The sequence below is a fragment of the Mustela erminea genome, chromosome 18 (genome assembly GCF_009829155.1).
Source record: "Mustela erminea isolate mMusErm1 chromosome 18, mMusErm1.Pri, whole genome shotgun sequence".
NCBI classification, from domain to species: domain Eukaryota; kingdom Metazoa; phylum Chordata; class Mammalia; order Carnivora; family Mustelidae; genus Mustela; species Mustela erminea.
The window spans coordinates 2095940-2119329 of NC_045631.1; the positions used below are offsets into that span (position 1 = coordinate 2095940).

Sequence of the window (23390 nt, forward strand, 5' to 3'; positions counted from 1 at the left end):
GTGCGGCTCTCACCCTGGCCACTGCTGTGCGACCTCGCCCGAGGGAGCCGGTTCCCGCAAGCCGCCCCTGGGCACCCGCAGGCTCTTCTCCGATTCGGGGTCCCACGCGCCGCGGCCGCCGAACCAGCTCCCGGGCCGCTCCGTCCGCCTTCTTCCTTTCCCTGCGGCCTCGAGGCCTTCGCGCGGGCTCCTCCACCTGCGCGCGTCTGGGACCTTCGGCGCGACCTCACGGGCACACCCTCATGCTTCCCCGGGCGCGCCTGTCTCGGCCCCTTCCCTCGGCCCCGGTCCGGCCAGCTGGCCGTGAACCGCACGGCGCAAGAACTCGGAGTGCTGGACGCCAGCAGCGCCGCTCGCTGCTTCTTGAAAGCTGCGCGGTCCCCGCCCCGCATGTGAAAAGACGGGGGTCCCCGCGCGACGCCCGCCCGGGTTTCAAGGGGGCCCTGGCGCTCGCCGCCAGCTGCAGTATCGCTCCCGGCCTGGTCCGGCTCCAGAAGTCGCTCCCTCCGGGGCCGCCCCACCTCGCGACCTGGGCGCAGCGTATTTTTAGCCGGGACGCTGCGCCCGGGCGGGCCTCGAGCCGGCAGGCGCCGCGGGCCCCACGTGCACGTCCCCTGTCCCCGGGTCCGCGCTCCAGCCGCGGCCAATCCCGGTGCCGGCGCGCCCTCTGCCGGCCGCTCCCGGAGGCGCCGGCTTCCTCGCGGTCCCGGGCACCTGCTCACCCTGCGGCCCTTCCCGAGGCGACGGTTCTCTCTGTCTCAACGCGGACAGAAAAGGGGGGGAGAGTGAGAATCACGAGGCAAGGCCGGGAAGGATGCAGAAATGACCGCCCTCCCTCGGGCTGTTTAGGACCGAGGTACCTGTGTTCAGCCCCTGCCTGGAAGAATGCAGAAGCAGGAGGGCCAGGGCTGGGGCAAGGGAAGCAAGAGACCGCACAGGGTGGCCCCGGGAGCAGAGGGAGCGCAGGGAAGGTGCTGAGGGATTTCTGGTGTGGGCTGGTTCGCTGCACTATGAGACGAGGGGAAGCTCGGAGGAAGGGGGAGCCCTGCCTGCGGTAAGGTTAAGAGAGTGTTAGGGGTTCCCCGGGTGAGGGCAGTTAAGAACTCTTGCTCATAAACACTGACACTCTTTATCTCCGCAGACAGGAATTAGCAGATGCCACAGAGATAAGCAGTTAATTTCCCTGTTCTGTTGAAGGGTTTCCCCGTGCGGTGATTTAAGTATGTTTACCAACCAGAGCTAGGAAGGACTCCAGACATTAGAGCCCAAAGCCTTCCTCCTCTGCCACTCTCTCTCCATTCACTTCTGTCCACCTCAAGTCCAACATCTTGCCTTGTCTTGTTCACTGTGTTATCAAAATGAAAGCAACTCCCCCCACCCCCACACCCATCTCCTTAGCTGTCCTCACCCTTCGCAGCCCCATCAAAGAAACACCAGGCGAAGCAGTCTTCATGGCCTCTGCTTCCTTGTATTTCCTTCCCTCCCTACCAAATCTGGTTTCTCCCTGCCCTCCCCGAGATGTCTTCAGCAACGGTCCCCAAGCCCTTCCTAATCAGTTTTGGCGACCACCTGTCACCTCTGCAGCCTTCGTGTTCATCCCTGAGCCCCTCCCGCCTCCCAGCAGACCCAGCCGGCTCTCTCCAGCCAGTTGCCCCCAGGATCCCAAAACCCGAAGAGCCCGCATATAAGCCCCTTTTTTTCCTCCCCCTCCACCTGCTGCTCCTTGCTGACATGACCACGTACCCACAAACAGTCATTCTGCGGTGTCCACCTCTCACTTGGAGAAGTTTCCTTCAGCCGCCCCGGTGTAGCACGGTGGAGGTGAAGATGCTGGTATCAAACCAAGACACTGAATGAATGATCGAGAAGCTGGTGCCGGCTGTGCCCCTCGTCCCAGATGCTCCCGGCAACTCCCTGCCCCAACACACACAACTTCTTGGGGCCCGCACCTCCTCTCACTTTTCTCAGCTGCTCCAGACCTACAACCTCAAGTGCCTCTGCTCCCAGTCCCCTCTTCCACGCTCAGCAAGCACTGCCAGATCCTTGACCTTTCCTCTGCCTCTGACTTTGCTTACCTCCTCCTTCTGGAAACCTCCTCCTTGTCTTGTTCTGTTCGTAATATGAGTTAATATTGATTCAGTATTTCCTATGCACCACACCCCGAGCTAAGGATTTTAGATACCCTCAATCGTTAATTCTTTATGACAACCTTGGGAAGGGAGTGCCATCCTTATCCCCATTCTCCAGATAAGGAAACAGGCTTAGTGGGGTTAAGCAACCAGCCCAAGACCACACAGCCGCAGAACAAGCCAGTGGGGCTTCAAAGGCAGGGCATAACTTCTGAGTCGCCAGCTTCCTTCTGCTGTGCTATGACCATACTTTTCCATCCTTTCTAGTTCTTTCCATATGTCACACTTTTCCTTCCAAACCAAATTTCTTGAAAACCTGTCTGCATTACCCGGGCTCTGCTTCTTCCCTTGACCTGGCTTCCGGGAAAGACATTGACACCTGCCATCCCACCTAGTTCAACAGACACCTTTTTGCCCTTGTTTCTCTACCTCGGTCTATGGGGCAGGTGCACCTGGAGACCATTTCATTCTCAGATTTCTCAACGGGCTCACCAGCCTTCCTAAAGGTCAGAGCCCCCAGTTCTCTCGCTCTGATGCTATGACCTTTCTTTTGTGTCCCCTTAGGAACCTACGTTGCAGTCTTAATCCCCACACCTGTGAATTGCGACTGTGTTTGGAAATAGGGTCGGCAGGTGTAATCAAGTTCAGGGGGTGTCACTGAGGTGGCCCCTCACCCAGCGTGACTGGAAACTTCCATGTAGAGGCAGCCGCGGAGGGAGGGTGCACCATGAGGACGGGCCGACGCCCCGGTGCCACAAGCTGCAAGGAGCACCTGGGGCCATCAGCAGCTGGAAGACGGAAGTGGCTTCTTCGGAGAGAGGACAGCCTTGCCGACGTCTGGATTTCAGACTTCCCTCCTACAGAACCGTAAGCACAAATTTCTGTCTCTTAAATTTAAAAAATTTAAGATTTTATTTACTTGACACACAGAGAGAGAGAGAGAGCACAAGCAGGGGAGAGTGGCGGGCAGAGGGAGAAGCAGGTTCCCCGCAGAGCAGGGAGCCCGATGTGGGACTTGATCCCAGGACCCTGGGATCATGACCTGAGTGGAAGGCAGTCACTTAACCAACTGAGCCACCCAGGTGCCCAGAAATTTCTCTTTTTAAACACCAAGCTTGTGGTTCTTCAATACGGCAGCCCCAGAACCCAGAGCCAGCTCAAACCCAGATGACTGCCCAGTCTGTGCCTCCATCCTGGGCCACCTGAGCTCCAGACCTGGGATGGCCAGCTGCCAGCCGCAAATCCCCACGGTCCCCTGTCCTGATAAAGGGCTCCACTATATCCAGACCCAGAGATATGGGTCCCACCGTCCCCACTCAGTCCACACCGTCAGCAGCTCCTGCCGACTTGCCCTCCCCTCTTGGGACTGCCCCCTTCCAGTCCATGTTGCAAGAGGTACCCCAGGATTTCGCCCACCAAGTAGCCTACCAGACACCCTGTCCTACCGTCCTGCTTGATTTCTTCTGTAGTAATCACCCGTACCTGCTATTTCCCTATTTATATTTTCTTGGGTTTTTTTGTTGTTGCTTTTTAGAAAAGATTTTATTTTATTTATTTGACAAAAAAAGAGACAGCTAGAGAGGGAACACAAGTAGGGGAAGTGGGAGAGGGAGAAGCAGGCTTCCCACAGAGCAGGGAGCCTGACGCAGGGCTCGATCCCAGAACCCTGGCATCATGACCTGAGCTGAAGGGAGACACCTAATGACTGAGCCCCCGGGCTCCCTTATTTTCTTGTTTATGATTACGAGCTTGAAATCTTATCTGTCTCAGTGCCGAAAGCTGTACCCAAGCTCTAGCAGGGGACCAGTGAAGGTTTGTAAATGAAGTAATGAAGACAGCCAGAAACATCTTTCTGAAATGCAGTTTTTTTTCCTCCCAATACTTAGGCACCTTCAAGGATTAATTTATTTATTTGAGAGAGAGAGAGCAAGTGAGCACGGGTGGGAGAGGCAGACGCAGAGGGAGAGGGAATCTCAAGTAGACTCTGCACCCAGCGCAGAGCCCGGCACAGGGCTCGATCTCATGACCCTGAGAACAGGATCTGGCTGAAACCCAGAGTCAGACACCTCACAGACTGTGCCACCAGTCGCCACGCCCAGCTCATTCCCTATGGCCTGTGGTCCATCCACTGGGCACATGACCCAGAGAGGCTCTTTTATAAAAGGCCTGCAAGGAGCCGGTCATGGGAATGGGGAGGTGGGCAGTTAGAGGCAGTGTCCGGCCTGGGGGTGTGCTGGGGACAGTGGAAGGTGTCCATGTGGCTGGCTCAGCCCATGAACCGTCTGGCTTCAGCTCAGGTCACAATCTCAGCATCTCAGGATGGAGCCCCGCATCGGGCTCCCTGCTCAGTGGGTGCCTGCTCCCCCCTCTGCCTCGTCCCCTCCCTGCTGGCTCATCCTCTGTCTCTCTCAAAGAAAGAACTGACAGGTCCGATGCTCTATGGCCACACAGCACTTAGAGAAAAAGAATAGGAAACCGAAAGAGATGTACCACAGTCTCGCTCACTTAGGAGACCCCATCCCACAGACAACAAATCACTGCCTGCCCTGCGTGTCCATCCTGAGTCCCTCCTGCCTCCCAGCACACCCAGCACACCCAGCATTCCAAGCTCATCAGAATCCATAAAGATGGAAAGATATACAATAGCACAATTGCCTGTACGAGGGAAGGGATAGAAATGGGGTGAGAGATCAACAAACAAGATGAACCAATTAAGCAAATTTAGGATTGAATGAATGAAACACTCTGTTCTGCTTGAAATGTTTCTGTGACTTCCCAGGAAACACTGGTAGGTAAAAGTCAAAGACCCAAGACTGAATTAGCTCTAAAGACCAGAGATCCGGCCGGCCCTGTCTCTTGTCCTGGCTGCCAAGGCCCTGCCCATCCAGCCCCCAAGCACTCCCTCTCGAAGGGTGTTTGGATCCCGGTCCAAATTGCCCGGTAGAGCAGCCACTAGCTACCTGTGGCTACTGAAGTTCAATTAAAATGAAATACAAAACCCAGCCGTGGATAGCGGTTGAGGTTCGAACACAGACATGGGACATTTCTGTCCTCATGGAGAGTTCTAGAAGACGCTGTTGCTGCACAACCATCTCTTGAAAGCTCAGCCTCCATCATGCCCCACCTGCCCTCCAGGTGCAGGGAATCCCCCTTTGAATTAGTTTCCCTGACACTTGCTGGAACCTTCCTCTGGCCATGGAGGGACAAAGACGAGGGCACCTGGAGCCGTGATGACGACCACAGTCCCTGTTGGCACCTCTGCAAGTCTTCTAAGAATATTCCAGGGGCGCCTGGGGGGCTCAATCAGTGAAGTGTCTGCCTTCAGTTCAGGTCGTGATCTCAGGGTCCCGGGGTCAAGCCCCATATCAGGCTCCCTGCTCAGCGGGGAGTCTGCTGACCCCTCTGCTGCTTGCCTTGCTTGTGTGCTCTCTCTCTTTCTCAAATAAATAAATCTTAAAAAAAGAATAAGAATATTTCAGGTTGGGGTGCCTGGATGGCAGAATCGGTTTAGCATCGGACTCGCAGTTTTCAGCTCAGATCCTGATCTCAGGGTCTTGAGATCAAGCTCCTAGTCAGGCTCTGTGCTCAGCACAGAGTCGGTTGGGGACTCCCTCTCCCTCTCCTTCTCCCTCTGCCTCTGCCTCTGCCCCTGCCTCTCCCTCTGCCCCTCCCACTAGTGCTCAGGAAGACAGGGCCGGGAGGGATGTCACAGTTTATGCTTTGACCTGAAGGAGGAAAAGAGGCACTTGAAGTAGCTGCTTGAAGTAGCTGGTGCAAAGGGCCTGAGGCAGAAAAGCCTTGAGCCTATGGGAGAAAAAAGTTTAGTGAACCTGGAGGACGGTGGGGAAGGCAAAGCCCAAGGAACCAACGCCGAGGAGTCTGGATTTTGTTCCGGCAGTGACAGGGATGCTCTGAGAGTTTTTTATTTTTTATTTTTTATTTTTTTAAGATTTTATTTATTTATTTGTCAGAGAGAGAAAGAGAGAGCACAGGCAGACAGAATGGAAGGCAGAGGCAGAGGGAGAAGCAGGCTCCCTGCGGAGCAAGGACCCCGATGTGGGACTCGATCCCAGGACGCTGGGATCATGACCTGAGCTGAAGGCAGCTGCTTAACCAACTGAGCCACCCAGGCGTCCCATGCTCTGAGAGTTTTAAAAGGAGGTGTGAATCCGATGACCTGTTCCATTTATTCATTTTTTTAAGGTTTTATTTATTTATGTGATAGATCACAAGTAGGCAGAGAGGCAGGCAGAGTGGAGGAAGCAGGCTCCGCACTGAGCAGAGAGCCTGATGTGGGACTCGACCCCAGGACCCTGAGATCACGACCTGAGCCAAAGGCCAGAGGCTTAACCCAATGAGCCACCCAGGTGCCCCAACCATTTATTCATTTTAAAGAGGCTTAATTTTTTAAGGATTAGATTTCTGCATAATCTTGACACCCAACGTGGGGCCCAAACTCCTGGGCCCGATATCACCCATCACATGCTCCACTGACCAGGTGAACTGGGCTCCCAGTCATACAAACTTGACTTATCAAAGCACTTGGGTTCACAGCAAAACTGAGTGGAGAATGTAGAGATTCTCCTACACCCTCCCTCCCCCCCCCACAACTTCCCCAGCTCCATCTGCTAGTAACACCTCCCTGGGCGGCCCTGCGGGAGAGAAACCCAAGGCAGGCGGCGCAGATTCGGGTGGGGGCAGTGGGGATGGAGAAAACGGACTGCTTTGAAATATGCTTCGGAAATCGCATCTGCGGGGCTTGGTGGTGGGCTGGACGGGGGCGAGGGGACAAGGATCAAGATGTCTGGGGCTGGGCGGGTGGTGATGCTCCTTATTTTTCTGACAAACCCTAGATGCGGGATCTCGTCGGGTGCTTGGCGTGGGTCTTGCTTGAAACATGGGGGAGGAGAGCTCACGCTGGGGGCTGGAGATGTGTCTGCCTCTGGGGACAAAGCCAGCGCCCGTGCCCCAGAGGGTGGGGTGAGGGCTCTAGGAAGCAGGGAGTGGCTCTCTCTATTCTCCCAGTTTGGGAAGCAGAACCAGAGAGGCTGAGTGATGGGGCCAAAGTCAGGCAGTGAGGGACTCAGGCCTGGGAAAGGCCTGACAGGGTTTTGCAAGAGCTGGAGGCCCGCGGGGGCTCTGGAGACCAACAGGGGGTGGGGAGGCCACGAATCCAGGGGGAAACTTGTGCTGAGCTGAGTTGGCCCCTGAGTGATTGTCCAAAGCCCTTTCCTGGGTTCCTCGGTGGCATCGGATGGCCCCACAGCCCTGACACCAGGGGTGGAACCAGGCTTCCCAGGCAGGCTCCAGGAGGCAGTGAGGGTGGAGAGATGTTTTTCTGGGCGGACTGGCCTTTGGGGCTTTCAGGTCAAACTCTGAGATCACAGCTCAGTCAGAGCCACCAAGGTAGCCCCTGAGACGGCCGGGCCGGCTCACCTGTGCAGAAGGGCGACCTGGGGGATGTCCTCTTCCTCCGGAGAAGGGGATAGGAGGGACCTCCCCTCCCCTCCAAACGGGTAGGAGGCTTGGGCCCAAACAGGGCAACCCTCTTTCTTGTCAAAGTCCCACCTTTGCGGCTGCTTTCCCCTTTGGAAAGTTTAGGATTTGGGGGATCCGGCTCATCTCTGAGCTGCTTACCACCCCCCTTCCTTCTGGATTCCCTCCGGGCTTCGGGAAGTTTATCCTACTTGGCACCCTCTCCCCACCCACCCCATCTGCTCCTTCTGCGAACATCCAGAGCCGGGCACATGCCCCAGCCCCGTGGTGGGCGCTGGGGGAGGCAAAGGCCCGGGAAGAGGTAGAGGGCCACATGGTCTAGAGCTGGGGAGGGAGGGGTGAGTCTGGAGGGGATGAAGCACAGACGATGCCATCTAAGGCAGCCTGGGCAAGACCAGGAGGCCAAGCCAGACCCCTGCCCTGGCCATAGCGGGGTCTACTGGAATGGGGTTAGGATTGGGATCGAGCACCGGTGAGCGGCCCGGGGACTGGAGATGCCGGACCAGAGGCCCTGTCTGCCCTTTACAGACGCCGTCTTCTCCTTACTTCCTCTCTTCCATCTGAGATGCTCTTTTCCTGGGTCTGGACCAGCTCCAAAGGGTTGGCACTGGCTGACGTTTCTTCATGCCCCATACACAGTATTCCTGGACCCTCCACGTCCTATGGAGGGTCCGAGCTTCTGCAGGACCCTCTGCTCTGAGGTCTCCCGCGGCCAGAGAACTGCCAGGCTGCCCGGCTGTGTTGGGCCCTGTCCTGGTGCTCACTGAGCCACCGCTGTCCCTGCACGGGGCCGTATCTCTCTGCTCTGCTGTCACCTGACCCCTTTGAATTCCCTGGCCTGTCCACAGGGCCCGTCACTGAGCAAGACTTCCACTGCCACCCAGAGAAAGAATGAATGAGAACTGGGAAAACTCTGCAGTCATTTGCCTCTGGTTCCTTGAGCTTCCTTTCTCTGCAGCCAGGGTCTATGTTCTGTCCCCAGCCCCAGACCCTACATTCTTGGTCTGGTTTCTACAAACCTTGCTGACTCCGTTCTCGAGCACCAGACTCAGCAAGGCCAGGACTTTTATGTAGGGCTTTTGCTCTAGGCCCGGAACCAAACCTACCTCATTCTCCGGCCCTCCCTCCACCTTCTTTTTCTTAGCCTCCAAGGAGTCCAGGTCGTTGTCACAAAGATCCCCCAGGCATCTTCCCAGAGCTCCTCCTACTCTCACACCGGCTCCCATTCATTAACCCATCACTCACCGGGGATGGACACTAGGTACTCAGCACCCAGGCCCAGGCTGTATGTTTGTTAATTATCTGATAGTGTCCCCCTCCCTGCTGTGCGGAAAGGGCCCATGCCGGGAAGTATGGATGCCACCGTGTTTCAAGTAGCTGATATCCCTAGCAGACTCAGTAGATGTTCATCGCAAGAATGGGTGAGTAAGTCAGTTCAGAGTTTCAGCTGTGACCCCAGCAGCTGGCTGTGACCGCAGCAGCTGGAGGCTGTGAGAGTCCCTGGCCCAAAGGGTTTCCCATTCACCCGTTCTCAAGGTTGTTTGGAGTGTTTGACTTTTATGCAAGCCCTTGAGGGTAGACAGAAGAATTCAATAGTCCTTGCCCAGATCTGCTGACAGGAATAAATTCTCATTGTGAGATATTTATACCCCCAGGGGACCCCACCCCTACCCTCTCCCGTTTTCTTTCAGTCCGGGGGATTACTTCTGTTCATTGACTTAATTTACCCTCTCCTGCAACAGGGAATCCGCTCACGGTAATCTCAGATATATCTTTTAAAAGGCACAGCAAGGGCGCCTGGGTGGGTCAGTGGGTTAAGCCGCTGCCTTCGGCTCAGGTCATGATCTCAGAGTCCTGGGATCGAGTCCTGCATCGGGCTTTCTGCTCAGCAGAGAGCCTGCTTCCCTCTCTCTCTGCCTGCCTCTCCATCTACTTGTGATTTCTCTCTGTCAAATAAATAAATAAAAATCTTTTAAAAATAAATAAATAAATAAATAAATAAAAGGCACAGCAAAAAGTTTGTAGGAAAATATGGTAACACATTAATAGCAGTCGCCTCCGGGCATTGGGTTTATGGCTTATCTGTTTCTTATTTCCAAAATGTTTTAACAAAAGAGTTCTGTTTTCCATAATAAAATTTGACATAATCCTTTGCATCCTTCTCCTGACACACCTGGAGTTCCTTCCCTTTCTGTGAGGGACAAGTCCCACTGAAAACAGAGGGTTTGTCCTCACCCCCAGCCCTGCCCACTTTCCCAAGCTCAACTTGGCTTGAGACTAACATGCACATCCCATCAGAGCTGGCTTCCGAGAACCTCGGGATCCCAGAATCTTTTTTTTCTTAAGATTTTATTTATTTGAGAGGGAGAGAGCGCGCATATGAGCAGGGGGAGCAGTGGAGAGAGAGAGAGAGAGAGAGAGAAGCAGACTCCCTGCTAAGCAGGAAGCCTGAGGCAGGACTCAATCCCAGGACCCCGTGATCATGACTGAAAGCAGACACTTAACGACTGAGCCCCCACCACCCCCGCCGCCAGGCACTCTAGGATCCCAGAATTGTAACAGTATTTCCCAATCCCTGCATTTCCCTGTAGGAATGACTGTGTGTCGATATGGTCTGTCCCCAGACACATTGACTGAAGGCACCATTGACCTACTCCTCGATCTCACCTTCTTCATTCAGTTAACCACTAAATTCTATCAATTAGCTCTCCAAGACGTCTCTGGCGCTCCACTCCTCCTCCCGACCTCACCTCCAGGGTCTTGATTTAGGTCTTCATTCTTGCTTACCTGGTTGAGGATCTCCACTGGTCTCTTGCCCCTAGCCCAGCTCCATTCCCCCCCTCCCCTATAGAAGAAGTTGATTTTTCAGAACAGTTTTGGATGCGTGGCCGAATGGAGCAGGGACCTCGATGTTTCCCGTACACCTCCTGTCCCCACACACACACAGCTCCCGCCTCTATCAACATCCCCCACCAGAGTGGGACATTTGTTGCAGCTGATGGATCTACCTTGACATTGACATGTCGTGATCACCCAGAGCCCACGGTTTACCTTATGGCTCCTCTGACCTGAGCTGAAGGCAGATGAGATGCTTAACCACCTGAGCCACCCAGGCACCCCAGGAATCCTCTTGACTCTTATTTCTGCCTCCCCCCTCCCCCAGATTTCACCCATGCTTTAAGGTCCAGTTACTAAAACGCTGCTTTCTGAGGGAACTCCTAGACCAAACTCTGAACCACATGACAGCTTCGTGAGCTCCTTATCTCTCGTCCCTCACTCCTTCAACCCATCTCTCTATATCCTGGTCTATCTTGACCTAACACTACTCTGTGTACATCAGAACCACCTTCCCTATCCGTCACTGCTGTGCTGCGGAGTCGTTAACAACCAGCTCTGGACAGAGGGACCCCTGGGTCAGCACACAGCACCTGCCAGTTTCTGTGGTTGGAAATACTTGCATCATGGCCAATTTCAAGCTACCAGCAAGACAGTATTAAACATGTAGTTAGGAAGAGATATTAGTCAGGAAGAGCTATGCACGGGGCACTTAGGTGGCTCAGCTGGTTCAGCATCTGTCTTCCGGGGTCCTGGGATTGAGCCCCAAGTTGGGCTCTCTGCTCAGCAGGGTGCTGCTTCTCCCTCTCCCTCCGCCTCCTGCCCTGCCTGCTTGTGCACGCGCTCTCTTTCTCTCTCTGTAAAATAAATATATTAAATCTTTTTTTAAAAAAGGGAGAGATGCATACAATTGGTTCTTAAACCTATACAAGCAGCCTCCCCCACACCATGGGCTCCCATTCAAGACTTCCCCAGTGTTCCTTAAAGTGTTCCTCATACGACTGTTGTGACCCTCCTGTAGATTTAAAATTACTTGGAAATAGAAGGTTTACAAAGTCTCCCAGAGTAGATATAAACTCATCTGGCAAACTTCTTTCTCAGCAGAACACTGGTGCCCTCCGAATGATGACCCTCTGAGAAAGAAATGAGAAAACAATGAGCTGAATCACAGGACAGCCTCCAAAGCCATGGAAAGTCTACAGCAGGGTCTCTGGAGAGTTCTACCCGAATGTCTGAATTTTAATCTTGGGGAGTGGGTGTAATCCCAGAAGGTGGGAAAGAAATGTGACTTGCCATTAAGGTACGATCTGATCAATTGTATTCAAATCAGTTCTCAAGAGAGACACTTTTTTAAAAAAAGATGTTATTTATTTATTTATTCGACAGAGAGACACACAGCGAGAGAGGGATCGCAAGCAGGGGGAGGGGGGGAGGGGGGACGCAGACTCCCCTCTGAGCAAGGATCCCGAGGTGGGACACTATCCCAGGACTCTGGGATCAAGACCGGAGCCGAACGCAGTCGCTTAACCAACTGAGCCATCCAGGTACCCCTGCCAGGTACAATTTTAGGAGCTGCGAACACAGTAATGAACAGAACAGACAGATTCCCAGCCTTATTATACAGGCTCTATTCTAATGGGGACGGCCATCACACAAATAAATGGATGTGAACAGTGTGTGGCAGAGGCTGTCATGTTTGTTATGAGAACACAGAATGTGAGAAGCTGACCAAGTCTTGTAGGTCAGGAAAGGTTTCCCTCGAGAAAGAACTCGTGGACTGGCCACAGAAAATGTGAGGGCTCACAGAGCAGAGGACCGTGCCCTGGATGGTGGGGACTCCACACATGGAAGGCAAGGAAGGTTCTTCCAGGTACGAATCGTCTCATCTCTCTATAATACTGTACGGTATTTTGCCTTTTTATTTCTCTGAATGTGTAGAACTCAGTCTTCTATTAAGATGATTTGTGCCGACAAACCAGAAGTGACTCTTAATCTCACAAAACAAACTGAGGGTTGCTGGGGGGAGGGGGTTTGCGAGAAGGGGGTGGGATTATGGACATTGGGGAGGGTATGTGCTTTGGTGAGTGCTGTGAAGTGTGTAAACCTGGTGATTCACAGACCTGTACCCCTGGGGATAAAAATATATGTTTATAAAAAATAAAAAATTAAAAAAAAAGATGATTTTTTCCTTTTTAATTTGAATGGAAATTTTTAAAAAATTTATTTATTTGACAGTTAGAGATCACAAGTAGGCAGAGAGGCAGGCAGAGACAGAGAGAGGAGGAAGCAGGCTCCCCGATGAGCAGAGAGCCTGATGCAGGGATCGATCCCAGGACCCCAGGATCATGACCTGAGCTGAAGGCAGAGGCTTTAACCCACTGAGCTACCCAGGCGCCCCTTGAATGGAAATTCTTTTTTTTTTTTTTTTAAAGATTTTATTTATTTATTTGACAGAACACAAGTAGGCAGAGAGGCAGGCAGAGAGAGAGGAGGAAGCAGGCTCCCTGCTGAGCAGAGAGCCCGATGCGGGACTCGATCCCAGGACCCTGAGATCATGACCTGAGCCGAAGGCAGCAGCTTAACCCACTGAGCCACCCAGGCGCCCTTGAATGGAAATTCTTAAGGGTTGTCGTCACCCGGTGTCCCCTCAATATCGTAGAACTTGTGCCTTGGGTCAGCTAGGACGCTTTGCCAATGCCTCCCAGAAATGAACCGATGAAGACGGTGCCATTAAGCACAGGAGATGTTCCTGTACGAACCTGACAGTACTTTAAGTAAGAGCTTTATTGAGATATAATTAACATCCCATACAATTCCACTATTTAAGGCACATAATTCACTGTTTTAACATCTGAAGAATGCAGCCATCGCTGCAATCGACATTGGAACATTTTCATCACCCTAAAAGTCACCCTTTGCCTGTAGCCATCAGCAGCCACTCGGTCTCCCCTTTCCCTCCAACTTCTCAACACTAGGCAACTGCTGATCTATGTTGTCTCCACAGATTTGCCTATCCTGGACTTTTCATATAAATGGAATTATATACTGTGGTCTTTTGTGACTTTCACTGAGCATAGTGTTTCGAAGTTTATCCTTTCTGTTGCCGAATAATATTTCATTGTGTGGATACCCCCTATTTTATTTATCCTTTCCTCAGGTGGTGGACATTGGGGTAGCTTCTGTTCTTGGGCTACTATGTATAAAGCTGCTTTGAAGACTCCTGAAGTTTTTTAAATTGAGGGGGAAAATCACATAATGTAAAACCTTTTACACCAACAATTCAGTGCCATTTGGCGCATTCACGACGTTCTGCAGCCATCTTTATTGAATTCCCAAACATCTCCTCACTCTAAAGTAAAACCCCATGTCCGTTAACCCCATTGGCCATTCCCCTCATCCATCCCAGCACCCGGCAGCTCCCATCTACTGCCTGCTTCGACGGATTCACCGATTCTGGACATTTCGTGTCCTTCAGATCGTGGGCTATGACCTTTAGAGTCTGCTGTCTTTCCCTGAGCGAGCTGTTTCTGAAGGTCACTCCGCGGAAGGGAAGATGACGTCCCTTTTTCGTGGTTGAATAATATTCCGCGGCGGGCACACACCGCGCCGGATGCCCCCGCGGACGGGTGTTCGGCGGCCGCGCACAGCGTCGCGGCCCGTGCTCGCCTGCGGAGGTCGGAGCCCCCGTCTGTGACGCGGGGCGCGTGCCCAGGACGGGAACTTCTGGGTCGCCGGGACAATAGCGTCTGGGAGAAGAGCGGGCGTGGGTTTCCGCGATGCGCCCAGGCAGCTGGGGGGTCTCGTGTTCAAGCGAAGGGGAGGTGCTGTGGACCGTGGCGAGGAGGAACTCGGGAGTGACGGCAGCTCCGTGGCCCGCCCTTCACTCAAGCGGGTGTCGCAGAGACACCGACCGGGTCGCGAGCGGCTGGCGGCTCGGGTTCTCCACCGCGCCGCCGGAAGCCTGGAACCGGGCGGGGGAGAATACAAAGTGCCGGGCCAGCGGGCAGCTTCCTTCCCCACGAGGAGGGCCGGGGGGGGGGGCGGGGGGAGTACAGTCCGAGGGACAGGCTGCCTCCCGCTTCACGGTCCTCCGCCGCGACTCCGGAGAGGGCAGTGGAACGGAACGCGCCGCCTTCGGTTTTCTAAGGGCGCTCGCAGACGACGGTTTCGGACACGGCAGGGAGCACCTGGGGCAGAGAAGGGGAGAAAGGCCCCGGGAGCTTCTCCGGGGCCCAGGCGCACGCCGCCCCTCCCGCCGCCCACGGCGGCCAGCCGGACTCCGCTCTCCCACAAGATGGTGGCCGCCAGGCGGCCGCTCTAGCCCGCGGCTGGAACTCTATGGCCGAGCCGAGACCAGCCGTGCAGGGCGGTGAAGCTGAGCTGGGCGGTAACCCGACCACACCAGAGCGCTAGGAAGTGTGTGCAGAAAGAGCCCTCCCGCGCATGTGCGGGAAGGGGGGTTGGGCTTCGAGACGAGGGGCCCACCCCGCAGTGCAAGTTTTCTGAAACGTGTGAGTCGTTTAACTCCAGCGAAAGCCGAGGTGGGGCGTTCCCAGACGCATGCGTCTTCGCCGAGACCAGCAATACAGTGGCGTGGTCTTTTCAACGCCCGGCGTACAGACGACGTCTGAGGTGGAAGGGGCGGTCCGGATTCCCAATACGCATGCGCCTGGAGGCCGAGGCGTTCCCTTCAGAGGGTGTGGAGTGCAGGGCTCCTCTTTGCGCAGGCGCAGGTCCTGTCCGGTAGGGCTAGTGGTCTATCACGGGAAGGGAAGAGGAGGTTGAAGGGCTTGAAAAACCGGGTGCGCCTGCGCACTGCCTACTTGTGGGAAGAGTTCGGGGTTTGTGAGGGGCGGGGTCACGCAAACGCGTCATTGGACGGGTAGGTGGGAGGGAGGGTGGAGCTCGGGGAGGGTCTTTGCGCTTGCGCAGTGCGGGGGTGGAGGGCGGAGGGGATAGATAGCACGCTTGCGCGGCTGTCACAGGGCTGCTTGGTTGGTCAGTGGGGAGTCGGCGCCTGCGTACTAAGACCCGTGTGCAGCAGCGGCGGCGGCGGTAGAGGCGGCGGCGGCGGCGGCAGCGGGCTCGGAGGCAGCGGTTGGGCTCGCGGCGAGCGGACGGGGTCGAGTCAGTGCGTTCGCGCGAGGTGAGAGCGGGCAGGCCGCGCGTGCGCGGAACCCTGGCTTGGGCCTGGGAGTGGAGATGGAACTGCGCGAGGGTCGGGGAGGGGGCAGAGGGGAGCGGCGGCGACCGCCGCGGCACAGGGTTCGGCCCGCGAGCCGCGCGAGGTGCGGAGAGGCGCGGGCGCGCGCCCCGGTTGGCGCGCGGGGTGACGGTTGGGGCCGGCTGGGTGACGTTGGAGCGACGCAGGGCGGGGGACGGCAGCCGCGAGGCCGCCACGCGGGAGAGGCCGCCGGGCGGCCACGCCGGGGCGAGGGTCGGGGACCAGATCGGCCCGCCGGGGCAAGGGGACCTGGGCCGTTGAGAACCGGGCGCCGCGCGGCCACGTGAGGTGGGGGAGGGGGCTATTCGGTGAGAGGGCATGTGGGGGGGGGTTGGCGGCCGGCCGGGGGGAGGGGAGGCGGCGTGGCTCCGGCCTGGTGCGGCCTTTGAGGAGGGGGTGCCGGCGGCACCGGAAGTGTCCCCTACCGGAGGCTGCCCTCGGGGTCGGAGGCCGCATGGCCGAATGTGGACGGGGGCCGCATGGCAGCGCGGGGACCCCTCCCCCCCAGATCCCGGCCACCGGAAGCCCCGGGAGGCCACATGGTGGGCGGGAGCCGGCAACCCCCAGCGCGAGGAGAACGAGTCCTCGCGAGCGCCCGAGGGAGCTTGGAATTTTGGAGAGGGGGGAAGCCTGAGGCCCGGATCCTGATCACCCGGGAGAGCCCGCTGCGGGCATATGTTAGCGCTTCCCCGCCCCATGGGCCCCCGGAGCTCTCCCCCCAACTCCGCTGTGAAGTGAGGCGGTCCGCAGGTGTAAGTAGCGCGCTCCCGTTCCGGGCGGCCGGAGAACCGGGGAGACCCCGGCGATTGGACGGCAGCCCAACTCCTGCGGGCCGAGCCGACAGCGCCGTCGGGTCCCGGGCGCAGAGCTCCGCGCCGCGCCCGGTGCGCTTCACCTTGTCACTGCCCGCGCCGCTGCGTCGGGCCGGGGAACGCCGGCGCAGTCTACCCGGCAGAACTTACACTACTCACTAGCAGCAGCCTTTTGCTTTCATTTTATTGTCATTCACCACTCCCCACTCCTCCGCTCCGCACGGAGCCCGCAGGCCCGGCCCGAAAGCCGACAGCGCCGGTGCATCCTGGGAAAAGTGGGAGGGCCCTCGCGGAGAGGCCGGGTTCCTGGGTTCCCTTTGGGAAACGAGATGGAGGTGTTTGGCAGGGGGAGAAGTTCGAAAACAACTCTGCTTTCCCCCTCTCGGCTGTGTGTGCAAATGTGTGCTGGAGAGGCGGGAATCCCCCAAAGAGGCCTTGTGGTTTCCTGTGCCAGTGACTGGCCTGTGTGGGGATAGGGTGGGGGGTGTAACAGAGCCGGGTGGGGCCCTGTCCTCCGGTCTCCACCCTCCCCTCTCCCTCCGCCCCACGATAGCCCCGCCCTTCTGCTGGCTCATGGCTGCTCACCTAATTATAGCCCTGGTTGTGTGTGGGGAAGAGGGGTGGTTGGTTTCAGTGGCAAGTAACACCTGAGTCTTCCCCCTCCCCGGAGTCAGCCTTGGCCCATCTCCGGGATTGCACATCCTGACTCCCTGCGGCCTGCCTTTCCCCAGCCTCCCCTTTAGTGTACATTTGGGCTTCGGGTCCAGCCTCAGTCCCCCACCATTCCCAGACACGCAGCAGGTCTTAGGTACTTGAGGTTTCAGTCCGTATTTAATCTGGGCCTGGTGACTCTCCTTTAGGTGGTGGTGGAAGGAAAGGGCTTGGGGAGGGCGGTGAAGCCATGTGTCCAGAGAGGAGTGCAGTAGAGCTCTGTTGGCCTCCACCCTGACTGACTTGGGTTCTCTTTCTGACTCTAGTTGGAATCGAAGCCTCTTAAAATGGCAGATGATTTGGACTTCGAGACAGGAGATGCGGGGGCCTCAGCCACCTTTCCGATGCAGTGCTCAGCATTACGTAAGAACGGCTTCGTGGTGCTCAAAGGCCGGCCATGTAAGATCGTGGAGATGTCTACCTCCAAGACGGGCAAGCATGGCCATGCCAAGGTTAGAACTTGACCTCTCCGCATCTTGCCTTCCCCACACTTGCCCGCATCCGTGGGGCTCCCAGCAGCAAGCCGTCCTCAGTCCCAGCCCTCTCCATTCCTTCAGCGTTGGTTTACCATCCTGTTCTTGCGCTCAGCACTCAGCCCTGGATACTTTCCACCTTTACCTTTCTCCACTCTTCGTGGAGTCTCTGGCTTCTGGGTGCTCTGTTCAGCTGCTTGCTTCTTCTTCCAGGCTTTCACTTTCTGCCTCTTTTCCCCTGAGTCTTTGTTCCCAGGGTTTCTCCAGGCCTAATGTTGGAAGCAGCCTTTCCTGGAGAGCACCAGGATACTTCCGAATCTCCAAGTCATCTTGCTGTACCACAGTCCACACCAGCTTTCCCTTTGGATCTCTGATGTCGTGTCTGCGAAGTCTCTGCCTGCCCCCTCCCCTTGAGTCCTCTGAGCCGCCCCCTCGAGTTCTTGGATCCTGACATTCTGGCTAGTGCTTCCATGTCAGTTAAGACTTTTCTACCCTGGGAAACTTTTTTTTTTTTCTTTTTTTTTTTTTTTGACAGATCACAAGTAGGTAGAGAAGCAGGCTCCCCGCTGAGCAGAGAGCCCGATGCGGGTATCGATCCCAGGACCTTGAGATCATGACCCGAGCCGAAGGCAGAGGCTCAGCCTACTGTGCCCTCCCCTCGAAAACTTCACTTGGTCCATCCTTGTTGGATTTCTTAGGATTTTTTTTCCTAGTTGGTCTGTCTTGGCTTGGCCTGGCGTTCATCCTGGGTTTCCTCATTCATGTCTAGATCCTTGTCTGCGTTCTTTCCTGGTTTTCTTACTCTCTGGGGCAGTTTGTTCTCCCTGAATTCATCCTCTCTGCTTTCTTCCTTTCTCATTCCTTTTTGTCGTCCCTAGTTCTGTGCCTTTTATTCCAGTGTCCGGATGCTCTTTCAAAGGTTTTACCTAGTCTCCCATTCCTGGGGCTCCTTAGTCAGTGTTCTTGTAGCTCATGGTAACTGGTGGCCCCAAGTGTGCCCTACGGTTTCCCTTGTCAGTCACTCCCAACCTGAATGGGGTCTGCCTGCCTCTGGTTCTTGCTGAACACCTTATTTCTTGAGTCAGTTTGCTTGGTTCCGCCTCCCCTGATCTTGCCCGACAGCCTAGTCTGACTTCCTGCCTGTCAGGGCACCGTGCCTTCCTCTTTCTGCCCTGGACCCGGCTGGGTTTCTCTTTCATGTGATGCGTACATGCAGGTCCACCTGGTCGGTATTGACATCTTTACTGGCAAGAAATACGAAGATATCTGCCCGTCCACTCATAATATGGATGTCCCCAACATCAAAAGGAATGACTTCCAGGTACACGGGTGGGTTCGTGGTTTCGGGTGGGGGGGTAATATTGGCTAGAGGAGCTCTGTGCTGTGGCGGGGGGTGGGGGGTGGCAGCAGGACAGCGGGGAGTTGGCTGTCAGCAGTTTACAGCCCTTGTTTGTATTCAGACCCTTCATCCTCTGCCTGTTCAGGCTGAGTTCAGCTTGCTCCCCTCTCTGCCCCCAGCTGATCGGCATCCAGGACGGGTATCTATCACTGCTCCAGGACAGCGGGGAGGTGCGAGAGGACCTTCGCCTGCCCGAGGGAGACCTCGGCAAGGAGATTGAGCAGAAGTACGACTGTGGAGAAGAGATCCTGGTAGGGTACACCCCCCCCCCCCCCCCCCCCGCTGTCTGCCTCACTGCATTTTGCCTCTTCCTCTGAGCTCCCTTCTGACTCTCCCCTTTGCACCCCCAGATCACGGTGCTGTCTGCCATGACAGAGGAGGCAGCTGTTGCAATCAAGGCCATGGCAAAATAACCGGCTCCCAGGTGAATGTGACGCACTCCCCCCAGCCCACGTCTTGTCCCCACCGAAAACCTGCGCTCTTGTCCCTCATTGTTCCAGACTTCCTTCCCGGCCCCCTGAGGGATCCTCACCCTTCCTGGGTGTGGTGATCTCCTGCCTCACCTGGTCTCTCTCCTCCCCAGGGTGGCGGTGGTGGCAGCAGTGATCCTCAAGCCTGCAGAGGCCCCCTCCCCCAGCCTGGCCCAGCTCTGGCCTGGCCCTTGGCTGGACGACTCTTCCTACACAATTTATTTGACGTTTTATTTTGGTTTCCCCCACACCCCTCTCAATCTGTCGGGGAGCCCCTGCCCTTCATCCTGCTCCCTCGGCCAGGAGTGAGTGATCCTTGGCCTTGGTGAAGCTGCCCTCCTCTTCTCCCCTCGCACTACAGCCCTGGTCAGGGAGAGGGGGCGGGTGCTGCTTGTGGTTTAGTGGGATTTTTGTTTTGTTTTGTTTTTGTTTGTTTCCTTTTTTTTTTTTTTTTTTTTTTTTTTTTTTTTTTTAAATTCAGTCTGGAATCAGAAAGCTGTGGATTCTGGCAAAAATGATCCTTGTGCCCTCCCCCCACTCAGCCCTGCTCTAGTCCCTTGTTTCCCCATGGCCCTTTACCCCAAGCACCACCCCACAGATGGGGGACCAGCCCCCTTCCCTGCCTTTGTCTCTCCCCAAATCCCGTTAGCTGGGGAGGGAAGAAGAGGAAAGGGGAGGGGACCTGCCCCCTCCTCAGGCATCTGGGAGGGCCCTGCCCCCATGGGCTTCACCCTTTCCTGTGGGCTCTCTCCCCGACACATTTGTTAAAATCAAACCTGAATAAAACTACAAGTTTAATATGAAGGCCCCAACTCGGTTGTTTTGAATTAAATGGGTGTTTACTGATCAGAACATAAAAGTTAGAAACTACAGGCACTGGACACTGAACTTGGCAGCTGAGTTCATTACCCACCCACTGTCCTCCTGTGACCTGCCTGCCACCCCTCCCCATCTGTACAGCCCCGGCCTGGGCAGGGAGGCAACACAGACGGCAGCCAGGGGTGGTGAGGTGGATTTTATTGGGCTGGGACACACCAGGGACCCTCACCCATAGCGGGGGCTAGGGGTCAGCGAGAAGACAGTCTGAAGATCACTTGTGGTAGAATCTCGGGTTCTGGCTGTGCTGGATGAAGGGGAGCCGAGGGCCAGGCTGGCTGGTAGCTGCAAAGCCCGACTGGTGGTGGGGGAAGGGGGGCTTTGTCGGTGTGCGCCCCCCTCCCCAGGGAGAGGGAAAAGGAGGGGTGGGGGCTGCTCTTCCTACCCAGTCCTTTCCCCGGAAGCGCAGGGCTTCGCTCGAGTGGGATTCCCGTCCTTACCTTCCCTGCCGGTTGCATCTGCACAGGGAGCTGGGGAGAGGCAAGGAGTCCCGGGGCTGGATGCAGAGCTTGGGGATGCATGGGGCGCAGGGAGGACTGTGGAGAAGAGAGTCAGGACCTGAGGCAGCCTGGGGGCGCCCCTTGGCAGAGTGCTGCCCCTGACCTCCCAAGACGCCATACTCACAGAGTCTGAGAAACCGGTCTGCTGGTTGGCGTGTTCCATCTGCTTCTGTAAGGACAGGGCACCGCCAGGCTGGAGGAAGCCTAGGAGGGGAAGGGGACATGTGCAGCCTGAGTAGAGCAAGGGAAAGGGAAGCGTGGTGGATGCTCGGGGCCAGGACGGGGGTGGAGGCGGCCTCACCTGTCTGGGTGGGCTGGAAGTGGCCGTGTACAGCGTAGGGCTGGGGCTGCGGCTGAGACAGGTACTGCACTGCCGGGAACGCCGAAGGCGCTGAGGGAGGCAGGGGCACTGGCTGTTGGGCCTCCTTCCCGCAGCTGGGGGAGCCAGCTCCTCCCTCTCCCCACTACTCACCTCTGAGCTGCTGACTGGGGCTGTAGGCTGGCTGTGTGGGTCCGTAGTGCGGTGGGGCCTGAGCGGTCCCGTAAGCCCCACCAGGGCTGCCCTGAAACTGACCGTGCTCTGGGGTCCCCGCGAAAGCTGCTGCCGAGCCCACATAGTGCCGGGTCTGCGGAGGGAGGAGGAGTGCTGACTCCTGCGGGAAACTTCCCCAGATCAGCGCCCCGAGCGCCCTGCATGTGCCCCGCGTCCGCTATGTGGTAAAGTGCCACCCAACGCTCACAACTGGGATGCAAGTAGCACGAAGGCTCCTGGGTCTGCGTGCAAGTAGCCGGGAAACCAGTGCGCGCCACACCCAGTCCTCCTTACTGTCAGCACTTGGGGTCCGAACATCTGTTTGGCCCTGTCGGCTGCCATAAGGGTGCCCGGGCGGCTGTGTCCTCCAGGGCTCCCTAGACAGGGAGAGGGACTTCGTGAGGCTGAAGTGGGTGGCTGCAACCCCCAGGAGGGCGCGTTCTAACACAAGGAATCTTCATTCCTCACCCTGCATGCTGAGGAGGTGCGTGCCTGTGTGAACCGTCAGGCTCTGCGGGTACGCGGCTGACGTCAGAGTAGTCAGGTCGCTGCGGTGAAAGGCGGGCAGGTCAAAATCAAGGACAAGGACGAGTGCCCCCTCTTCTGCCATTAGACACGGATCTGGTGTTACCCGATCTAGTTACACTCAGCTCTGATTTTATTTTTAGCTCTCCAGTCCCACCTCTGCTCCTTTCGCCTCCGTTTTTCCTCCTCATGTAAAACTTTCTTGAGCTGCAGGAAGAGCTGGTGCTTTTCTTCCTGTAGGGCCAACAGCTTCTCCTGCAACTTCAGGATCTGCGGAGGGAGGGGAGAGAGGCTGGAGACAGGAGGACCTGAGGAGGAAAGAGCTGGGACAGATTGAGGGGTCGCTTACTTGTTCCTTGGTCTCCTCTAGTGACATTCGTTCCTCCATCTCTTTCTTCTTCCTTCTCTCCTGCTCTTCCTTCATCTTCTGTTCCATCATCTTGTCCACTTCTTCCTCCTCTGAAGAAGAGGCAGAACGGGAGGATGACAGGGTGGTTAGAGTACCGGCACGTCAGAGACGGAGCTCCTGCAAACGCGGTTATCACAGTGCCCCCTCTGCCCCCTCGGCAATGGCTCCTTCCGTCGGGAGGGGAAGGGGAGGGAGGCTTTGTTCGGTGCTCTCCAAGGTCCTTCCCGACCCAAGGGTTCTGGACCTCAGACCCGGCCTTCAGCTCCCACCACCGGAGGGGCCGTCCCGTCCCATCTCTCCTCCGCGCGGCCCCAGCGCACTGCTCCGCCCGTGGTTGGGGCCGGCCCCAGCGGAGCGCTGCCGCCCTGGGCCGTGTGTCCTCCCGCTCGGCTCACCCTGCCGCTTGCGCTCCCGCTCCATCATGATGTGCCGGTGCAACGCCCGGGCCATGGCGTTGGAAAGCTTGGGGCGCTCCAGGAGCGCCGGCATGGTGCTGCCGGGGGCGCTCGGGCCTTGGGCGCCCGGCTCTGTCACGGACTGCCAGACCTCAGACGGGGCCTGCCGGGACGCGGGCGCTCAGGAGGGTCGCGCCGGGCGGGCCGAGGCGGAAGCCCGCCGCCGCCGCCGCCGCCCCGGGGGATCACGCGCCCGGCGCCCGCTCCCTCTCCCCCGGCCGACCCCGGGTGTCCCGCGTGCGCCGGCGGGCAGGGGTCTCCGGCCTCGGCGCTACCCGCCCCCCGCCCCACCGGCCCCTCCCTACCCGCCTTCGCTGCGCTCTCCCCGCGGCTCCTGCGCGCTTGGGCCGCGCGTCACTTCCGGCCGTCGGGCCGACTCCTTCCGGAGCAGGGCCGGCCAGCGGCCTCGCGGCTCGGGCGCAGGGAAGGGCGGAAGCGGCCGCGACGGGTGCCGGGGGAGGCCAAACCCCGTCGGTGAGTCCGGCGCCCCCAGCTGGGCGGACCCAGGGCTCGGCGCGGGGGGGCGGCGCGAGAGAGAGGCCGA

At 57.1% G+C, this 23390-nt stretch overlaps 2 protein-coding genes and 1 long non-coding RNA gene across 5 annotated transcripts; 2 read left to right on the top strand and 1 right to left on the bottom strand.

Moving 5' to 3' along the window:
* Positions 1 to 288: 288 nt before the first annotated feature.
* On the top strand, positions 289 to 11832 carry LOC116578075. Its single transcript, XR_004280726.1, has 3 exons — positions 289 to 856; positions 2694 to 2996; positions 11565 to 11832. It is a non-coding gene; the product is annotated as an uncharacterized LOC116578075 (long non-coding RNA).
* A 3173-nt stretch (positions 11833 to 15005) lies between these two features.
* EIF5A (eukaryotic translation initiation factor 5A) lies at positions 15006 to 19709 on the top strand. 3 transcript variants are annotated; one of them, XM_032322586.1, is made up of 6 exons: positions 15400 to 15606; positions 17474 to 17659; positions 18897 to 19001; positions 19199 to 19330; positions 19430 to 19503; positions 19663 to 19709. In XM_032322586.1, the coding sequence occupies exons 2-5, from the start codon at positions 17495 to 17497 to the stop codon at positions 19490 to 19492; spliced, it is 465 nt and encodes a 154-aa protein (XP_032178477.1). In that variant the 5' UTR covers positions 15400 to 15606; positions 17474 to 17494; the 3' UTR covers positions 19493 to 19503; positions 19663 to 19709. The 3 variants fall into 3 exon arrangements, with proteins under 3 accessions (XP_032178476.1, XP_032178477.1, XP_032178478.1); XM_032322587.1 differs by lacking the exon at positions 15400 to 15606 and adding an exon at positions 15851 to 15972; XM_032322585.1 differs by lacking the exons at positions 19430 to 19503; positions 19663 to 19709 and adding an exon at positions 15006 to 15092 and having other exon boundaries at positions 15446 to 15606; positions 19199 to 19314.
* A 314-nt stretch (positions 19710 to 20023) lies between these two features.
* Positions 20024 to 23288, bottom strand: GPS2 (G protein pathway suppressor 2). The gene is made up of 11 exons (XM_032322575.1): positions 23152 to 23288; positions 22787 to 22949; positions 22332 to 22441; positions 22140 to 22252; positions 21926 to 22005; positions 21752 to 21834; positions 21398 to 21551; positions 21227 to 21316; positions 21050 to 21129; positions 20866 to 20961; positions 20024 to 20723 (listed from the first exon to the last, which is right to left on the bottom strand). The coding sequence occupies exons 2-11, from the start codon at positions 22878 to 22880 to the stop codon at positions 20640 to 20642; spliced, it is 984 nt and encodes a 327-aa protein (XP_032178466.1). The 5' UTR covers positions 22881 to 22949; positions 23152 to 23288; the 3' UTR covers positions 20024 to 20639.
* Positions 23289 to 23390: the final 102 nt, after the last annotated feature.

Bases quoted from the DNA above. Each gene is read 5' to 3' on its own strand.
- EIF5A (XM_032322585.1), top strand. From the start codon at position 15,021: ATGCGTCTTCGCCGAGACCAGCAATACAGTGGCGTGGTCTTTTCAACG. The intron at 15,093-15,445 runs GTGGAAGGGGCG...CGGCTGTCACAG, and splicing joins GCGTACAGACGACGTCTGAG to GGCTGCTTGGTTGGTCAGTG. The intron at 17,660-18,896 runs GTTAGAACTTGA...GCGTACATGCAG, and splicing joins GCAAGCATGGCCATGCCAAG to GTCCACCTGGTCGGTATTGA.
- GPS2 (XM_032322575.1), bottom strand. From the start codon at position 22,880: ATGCCGGCGCTCCTGGAGCGCCCCAAGCTTTCCAACGCCATGGCCCGG. The intron at 22,442-22,786 runs GTGAGCCGAGCG...CCTCTTCTTCAG, and splicing joins GCGGGAGCGCAAGCGGCAGG to AGGAGGAAGAAGTGGACAAG. The intron at 20,724-20,865 runs GTAAGGACGGGA...CCCCACCACCAG, and splicing joins AGATGCAACCGGCAGGGAAG to TCGGGCTTTGCAGCTACCAG.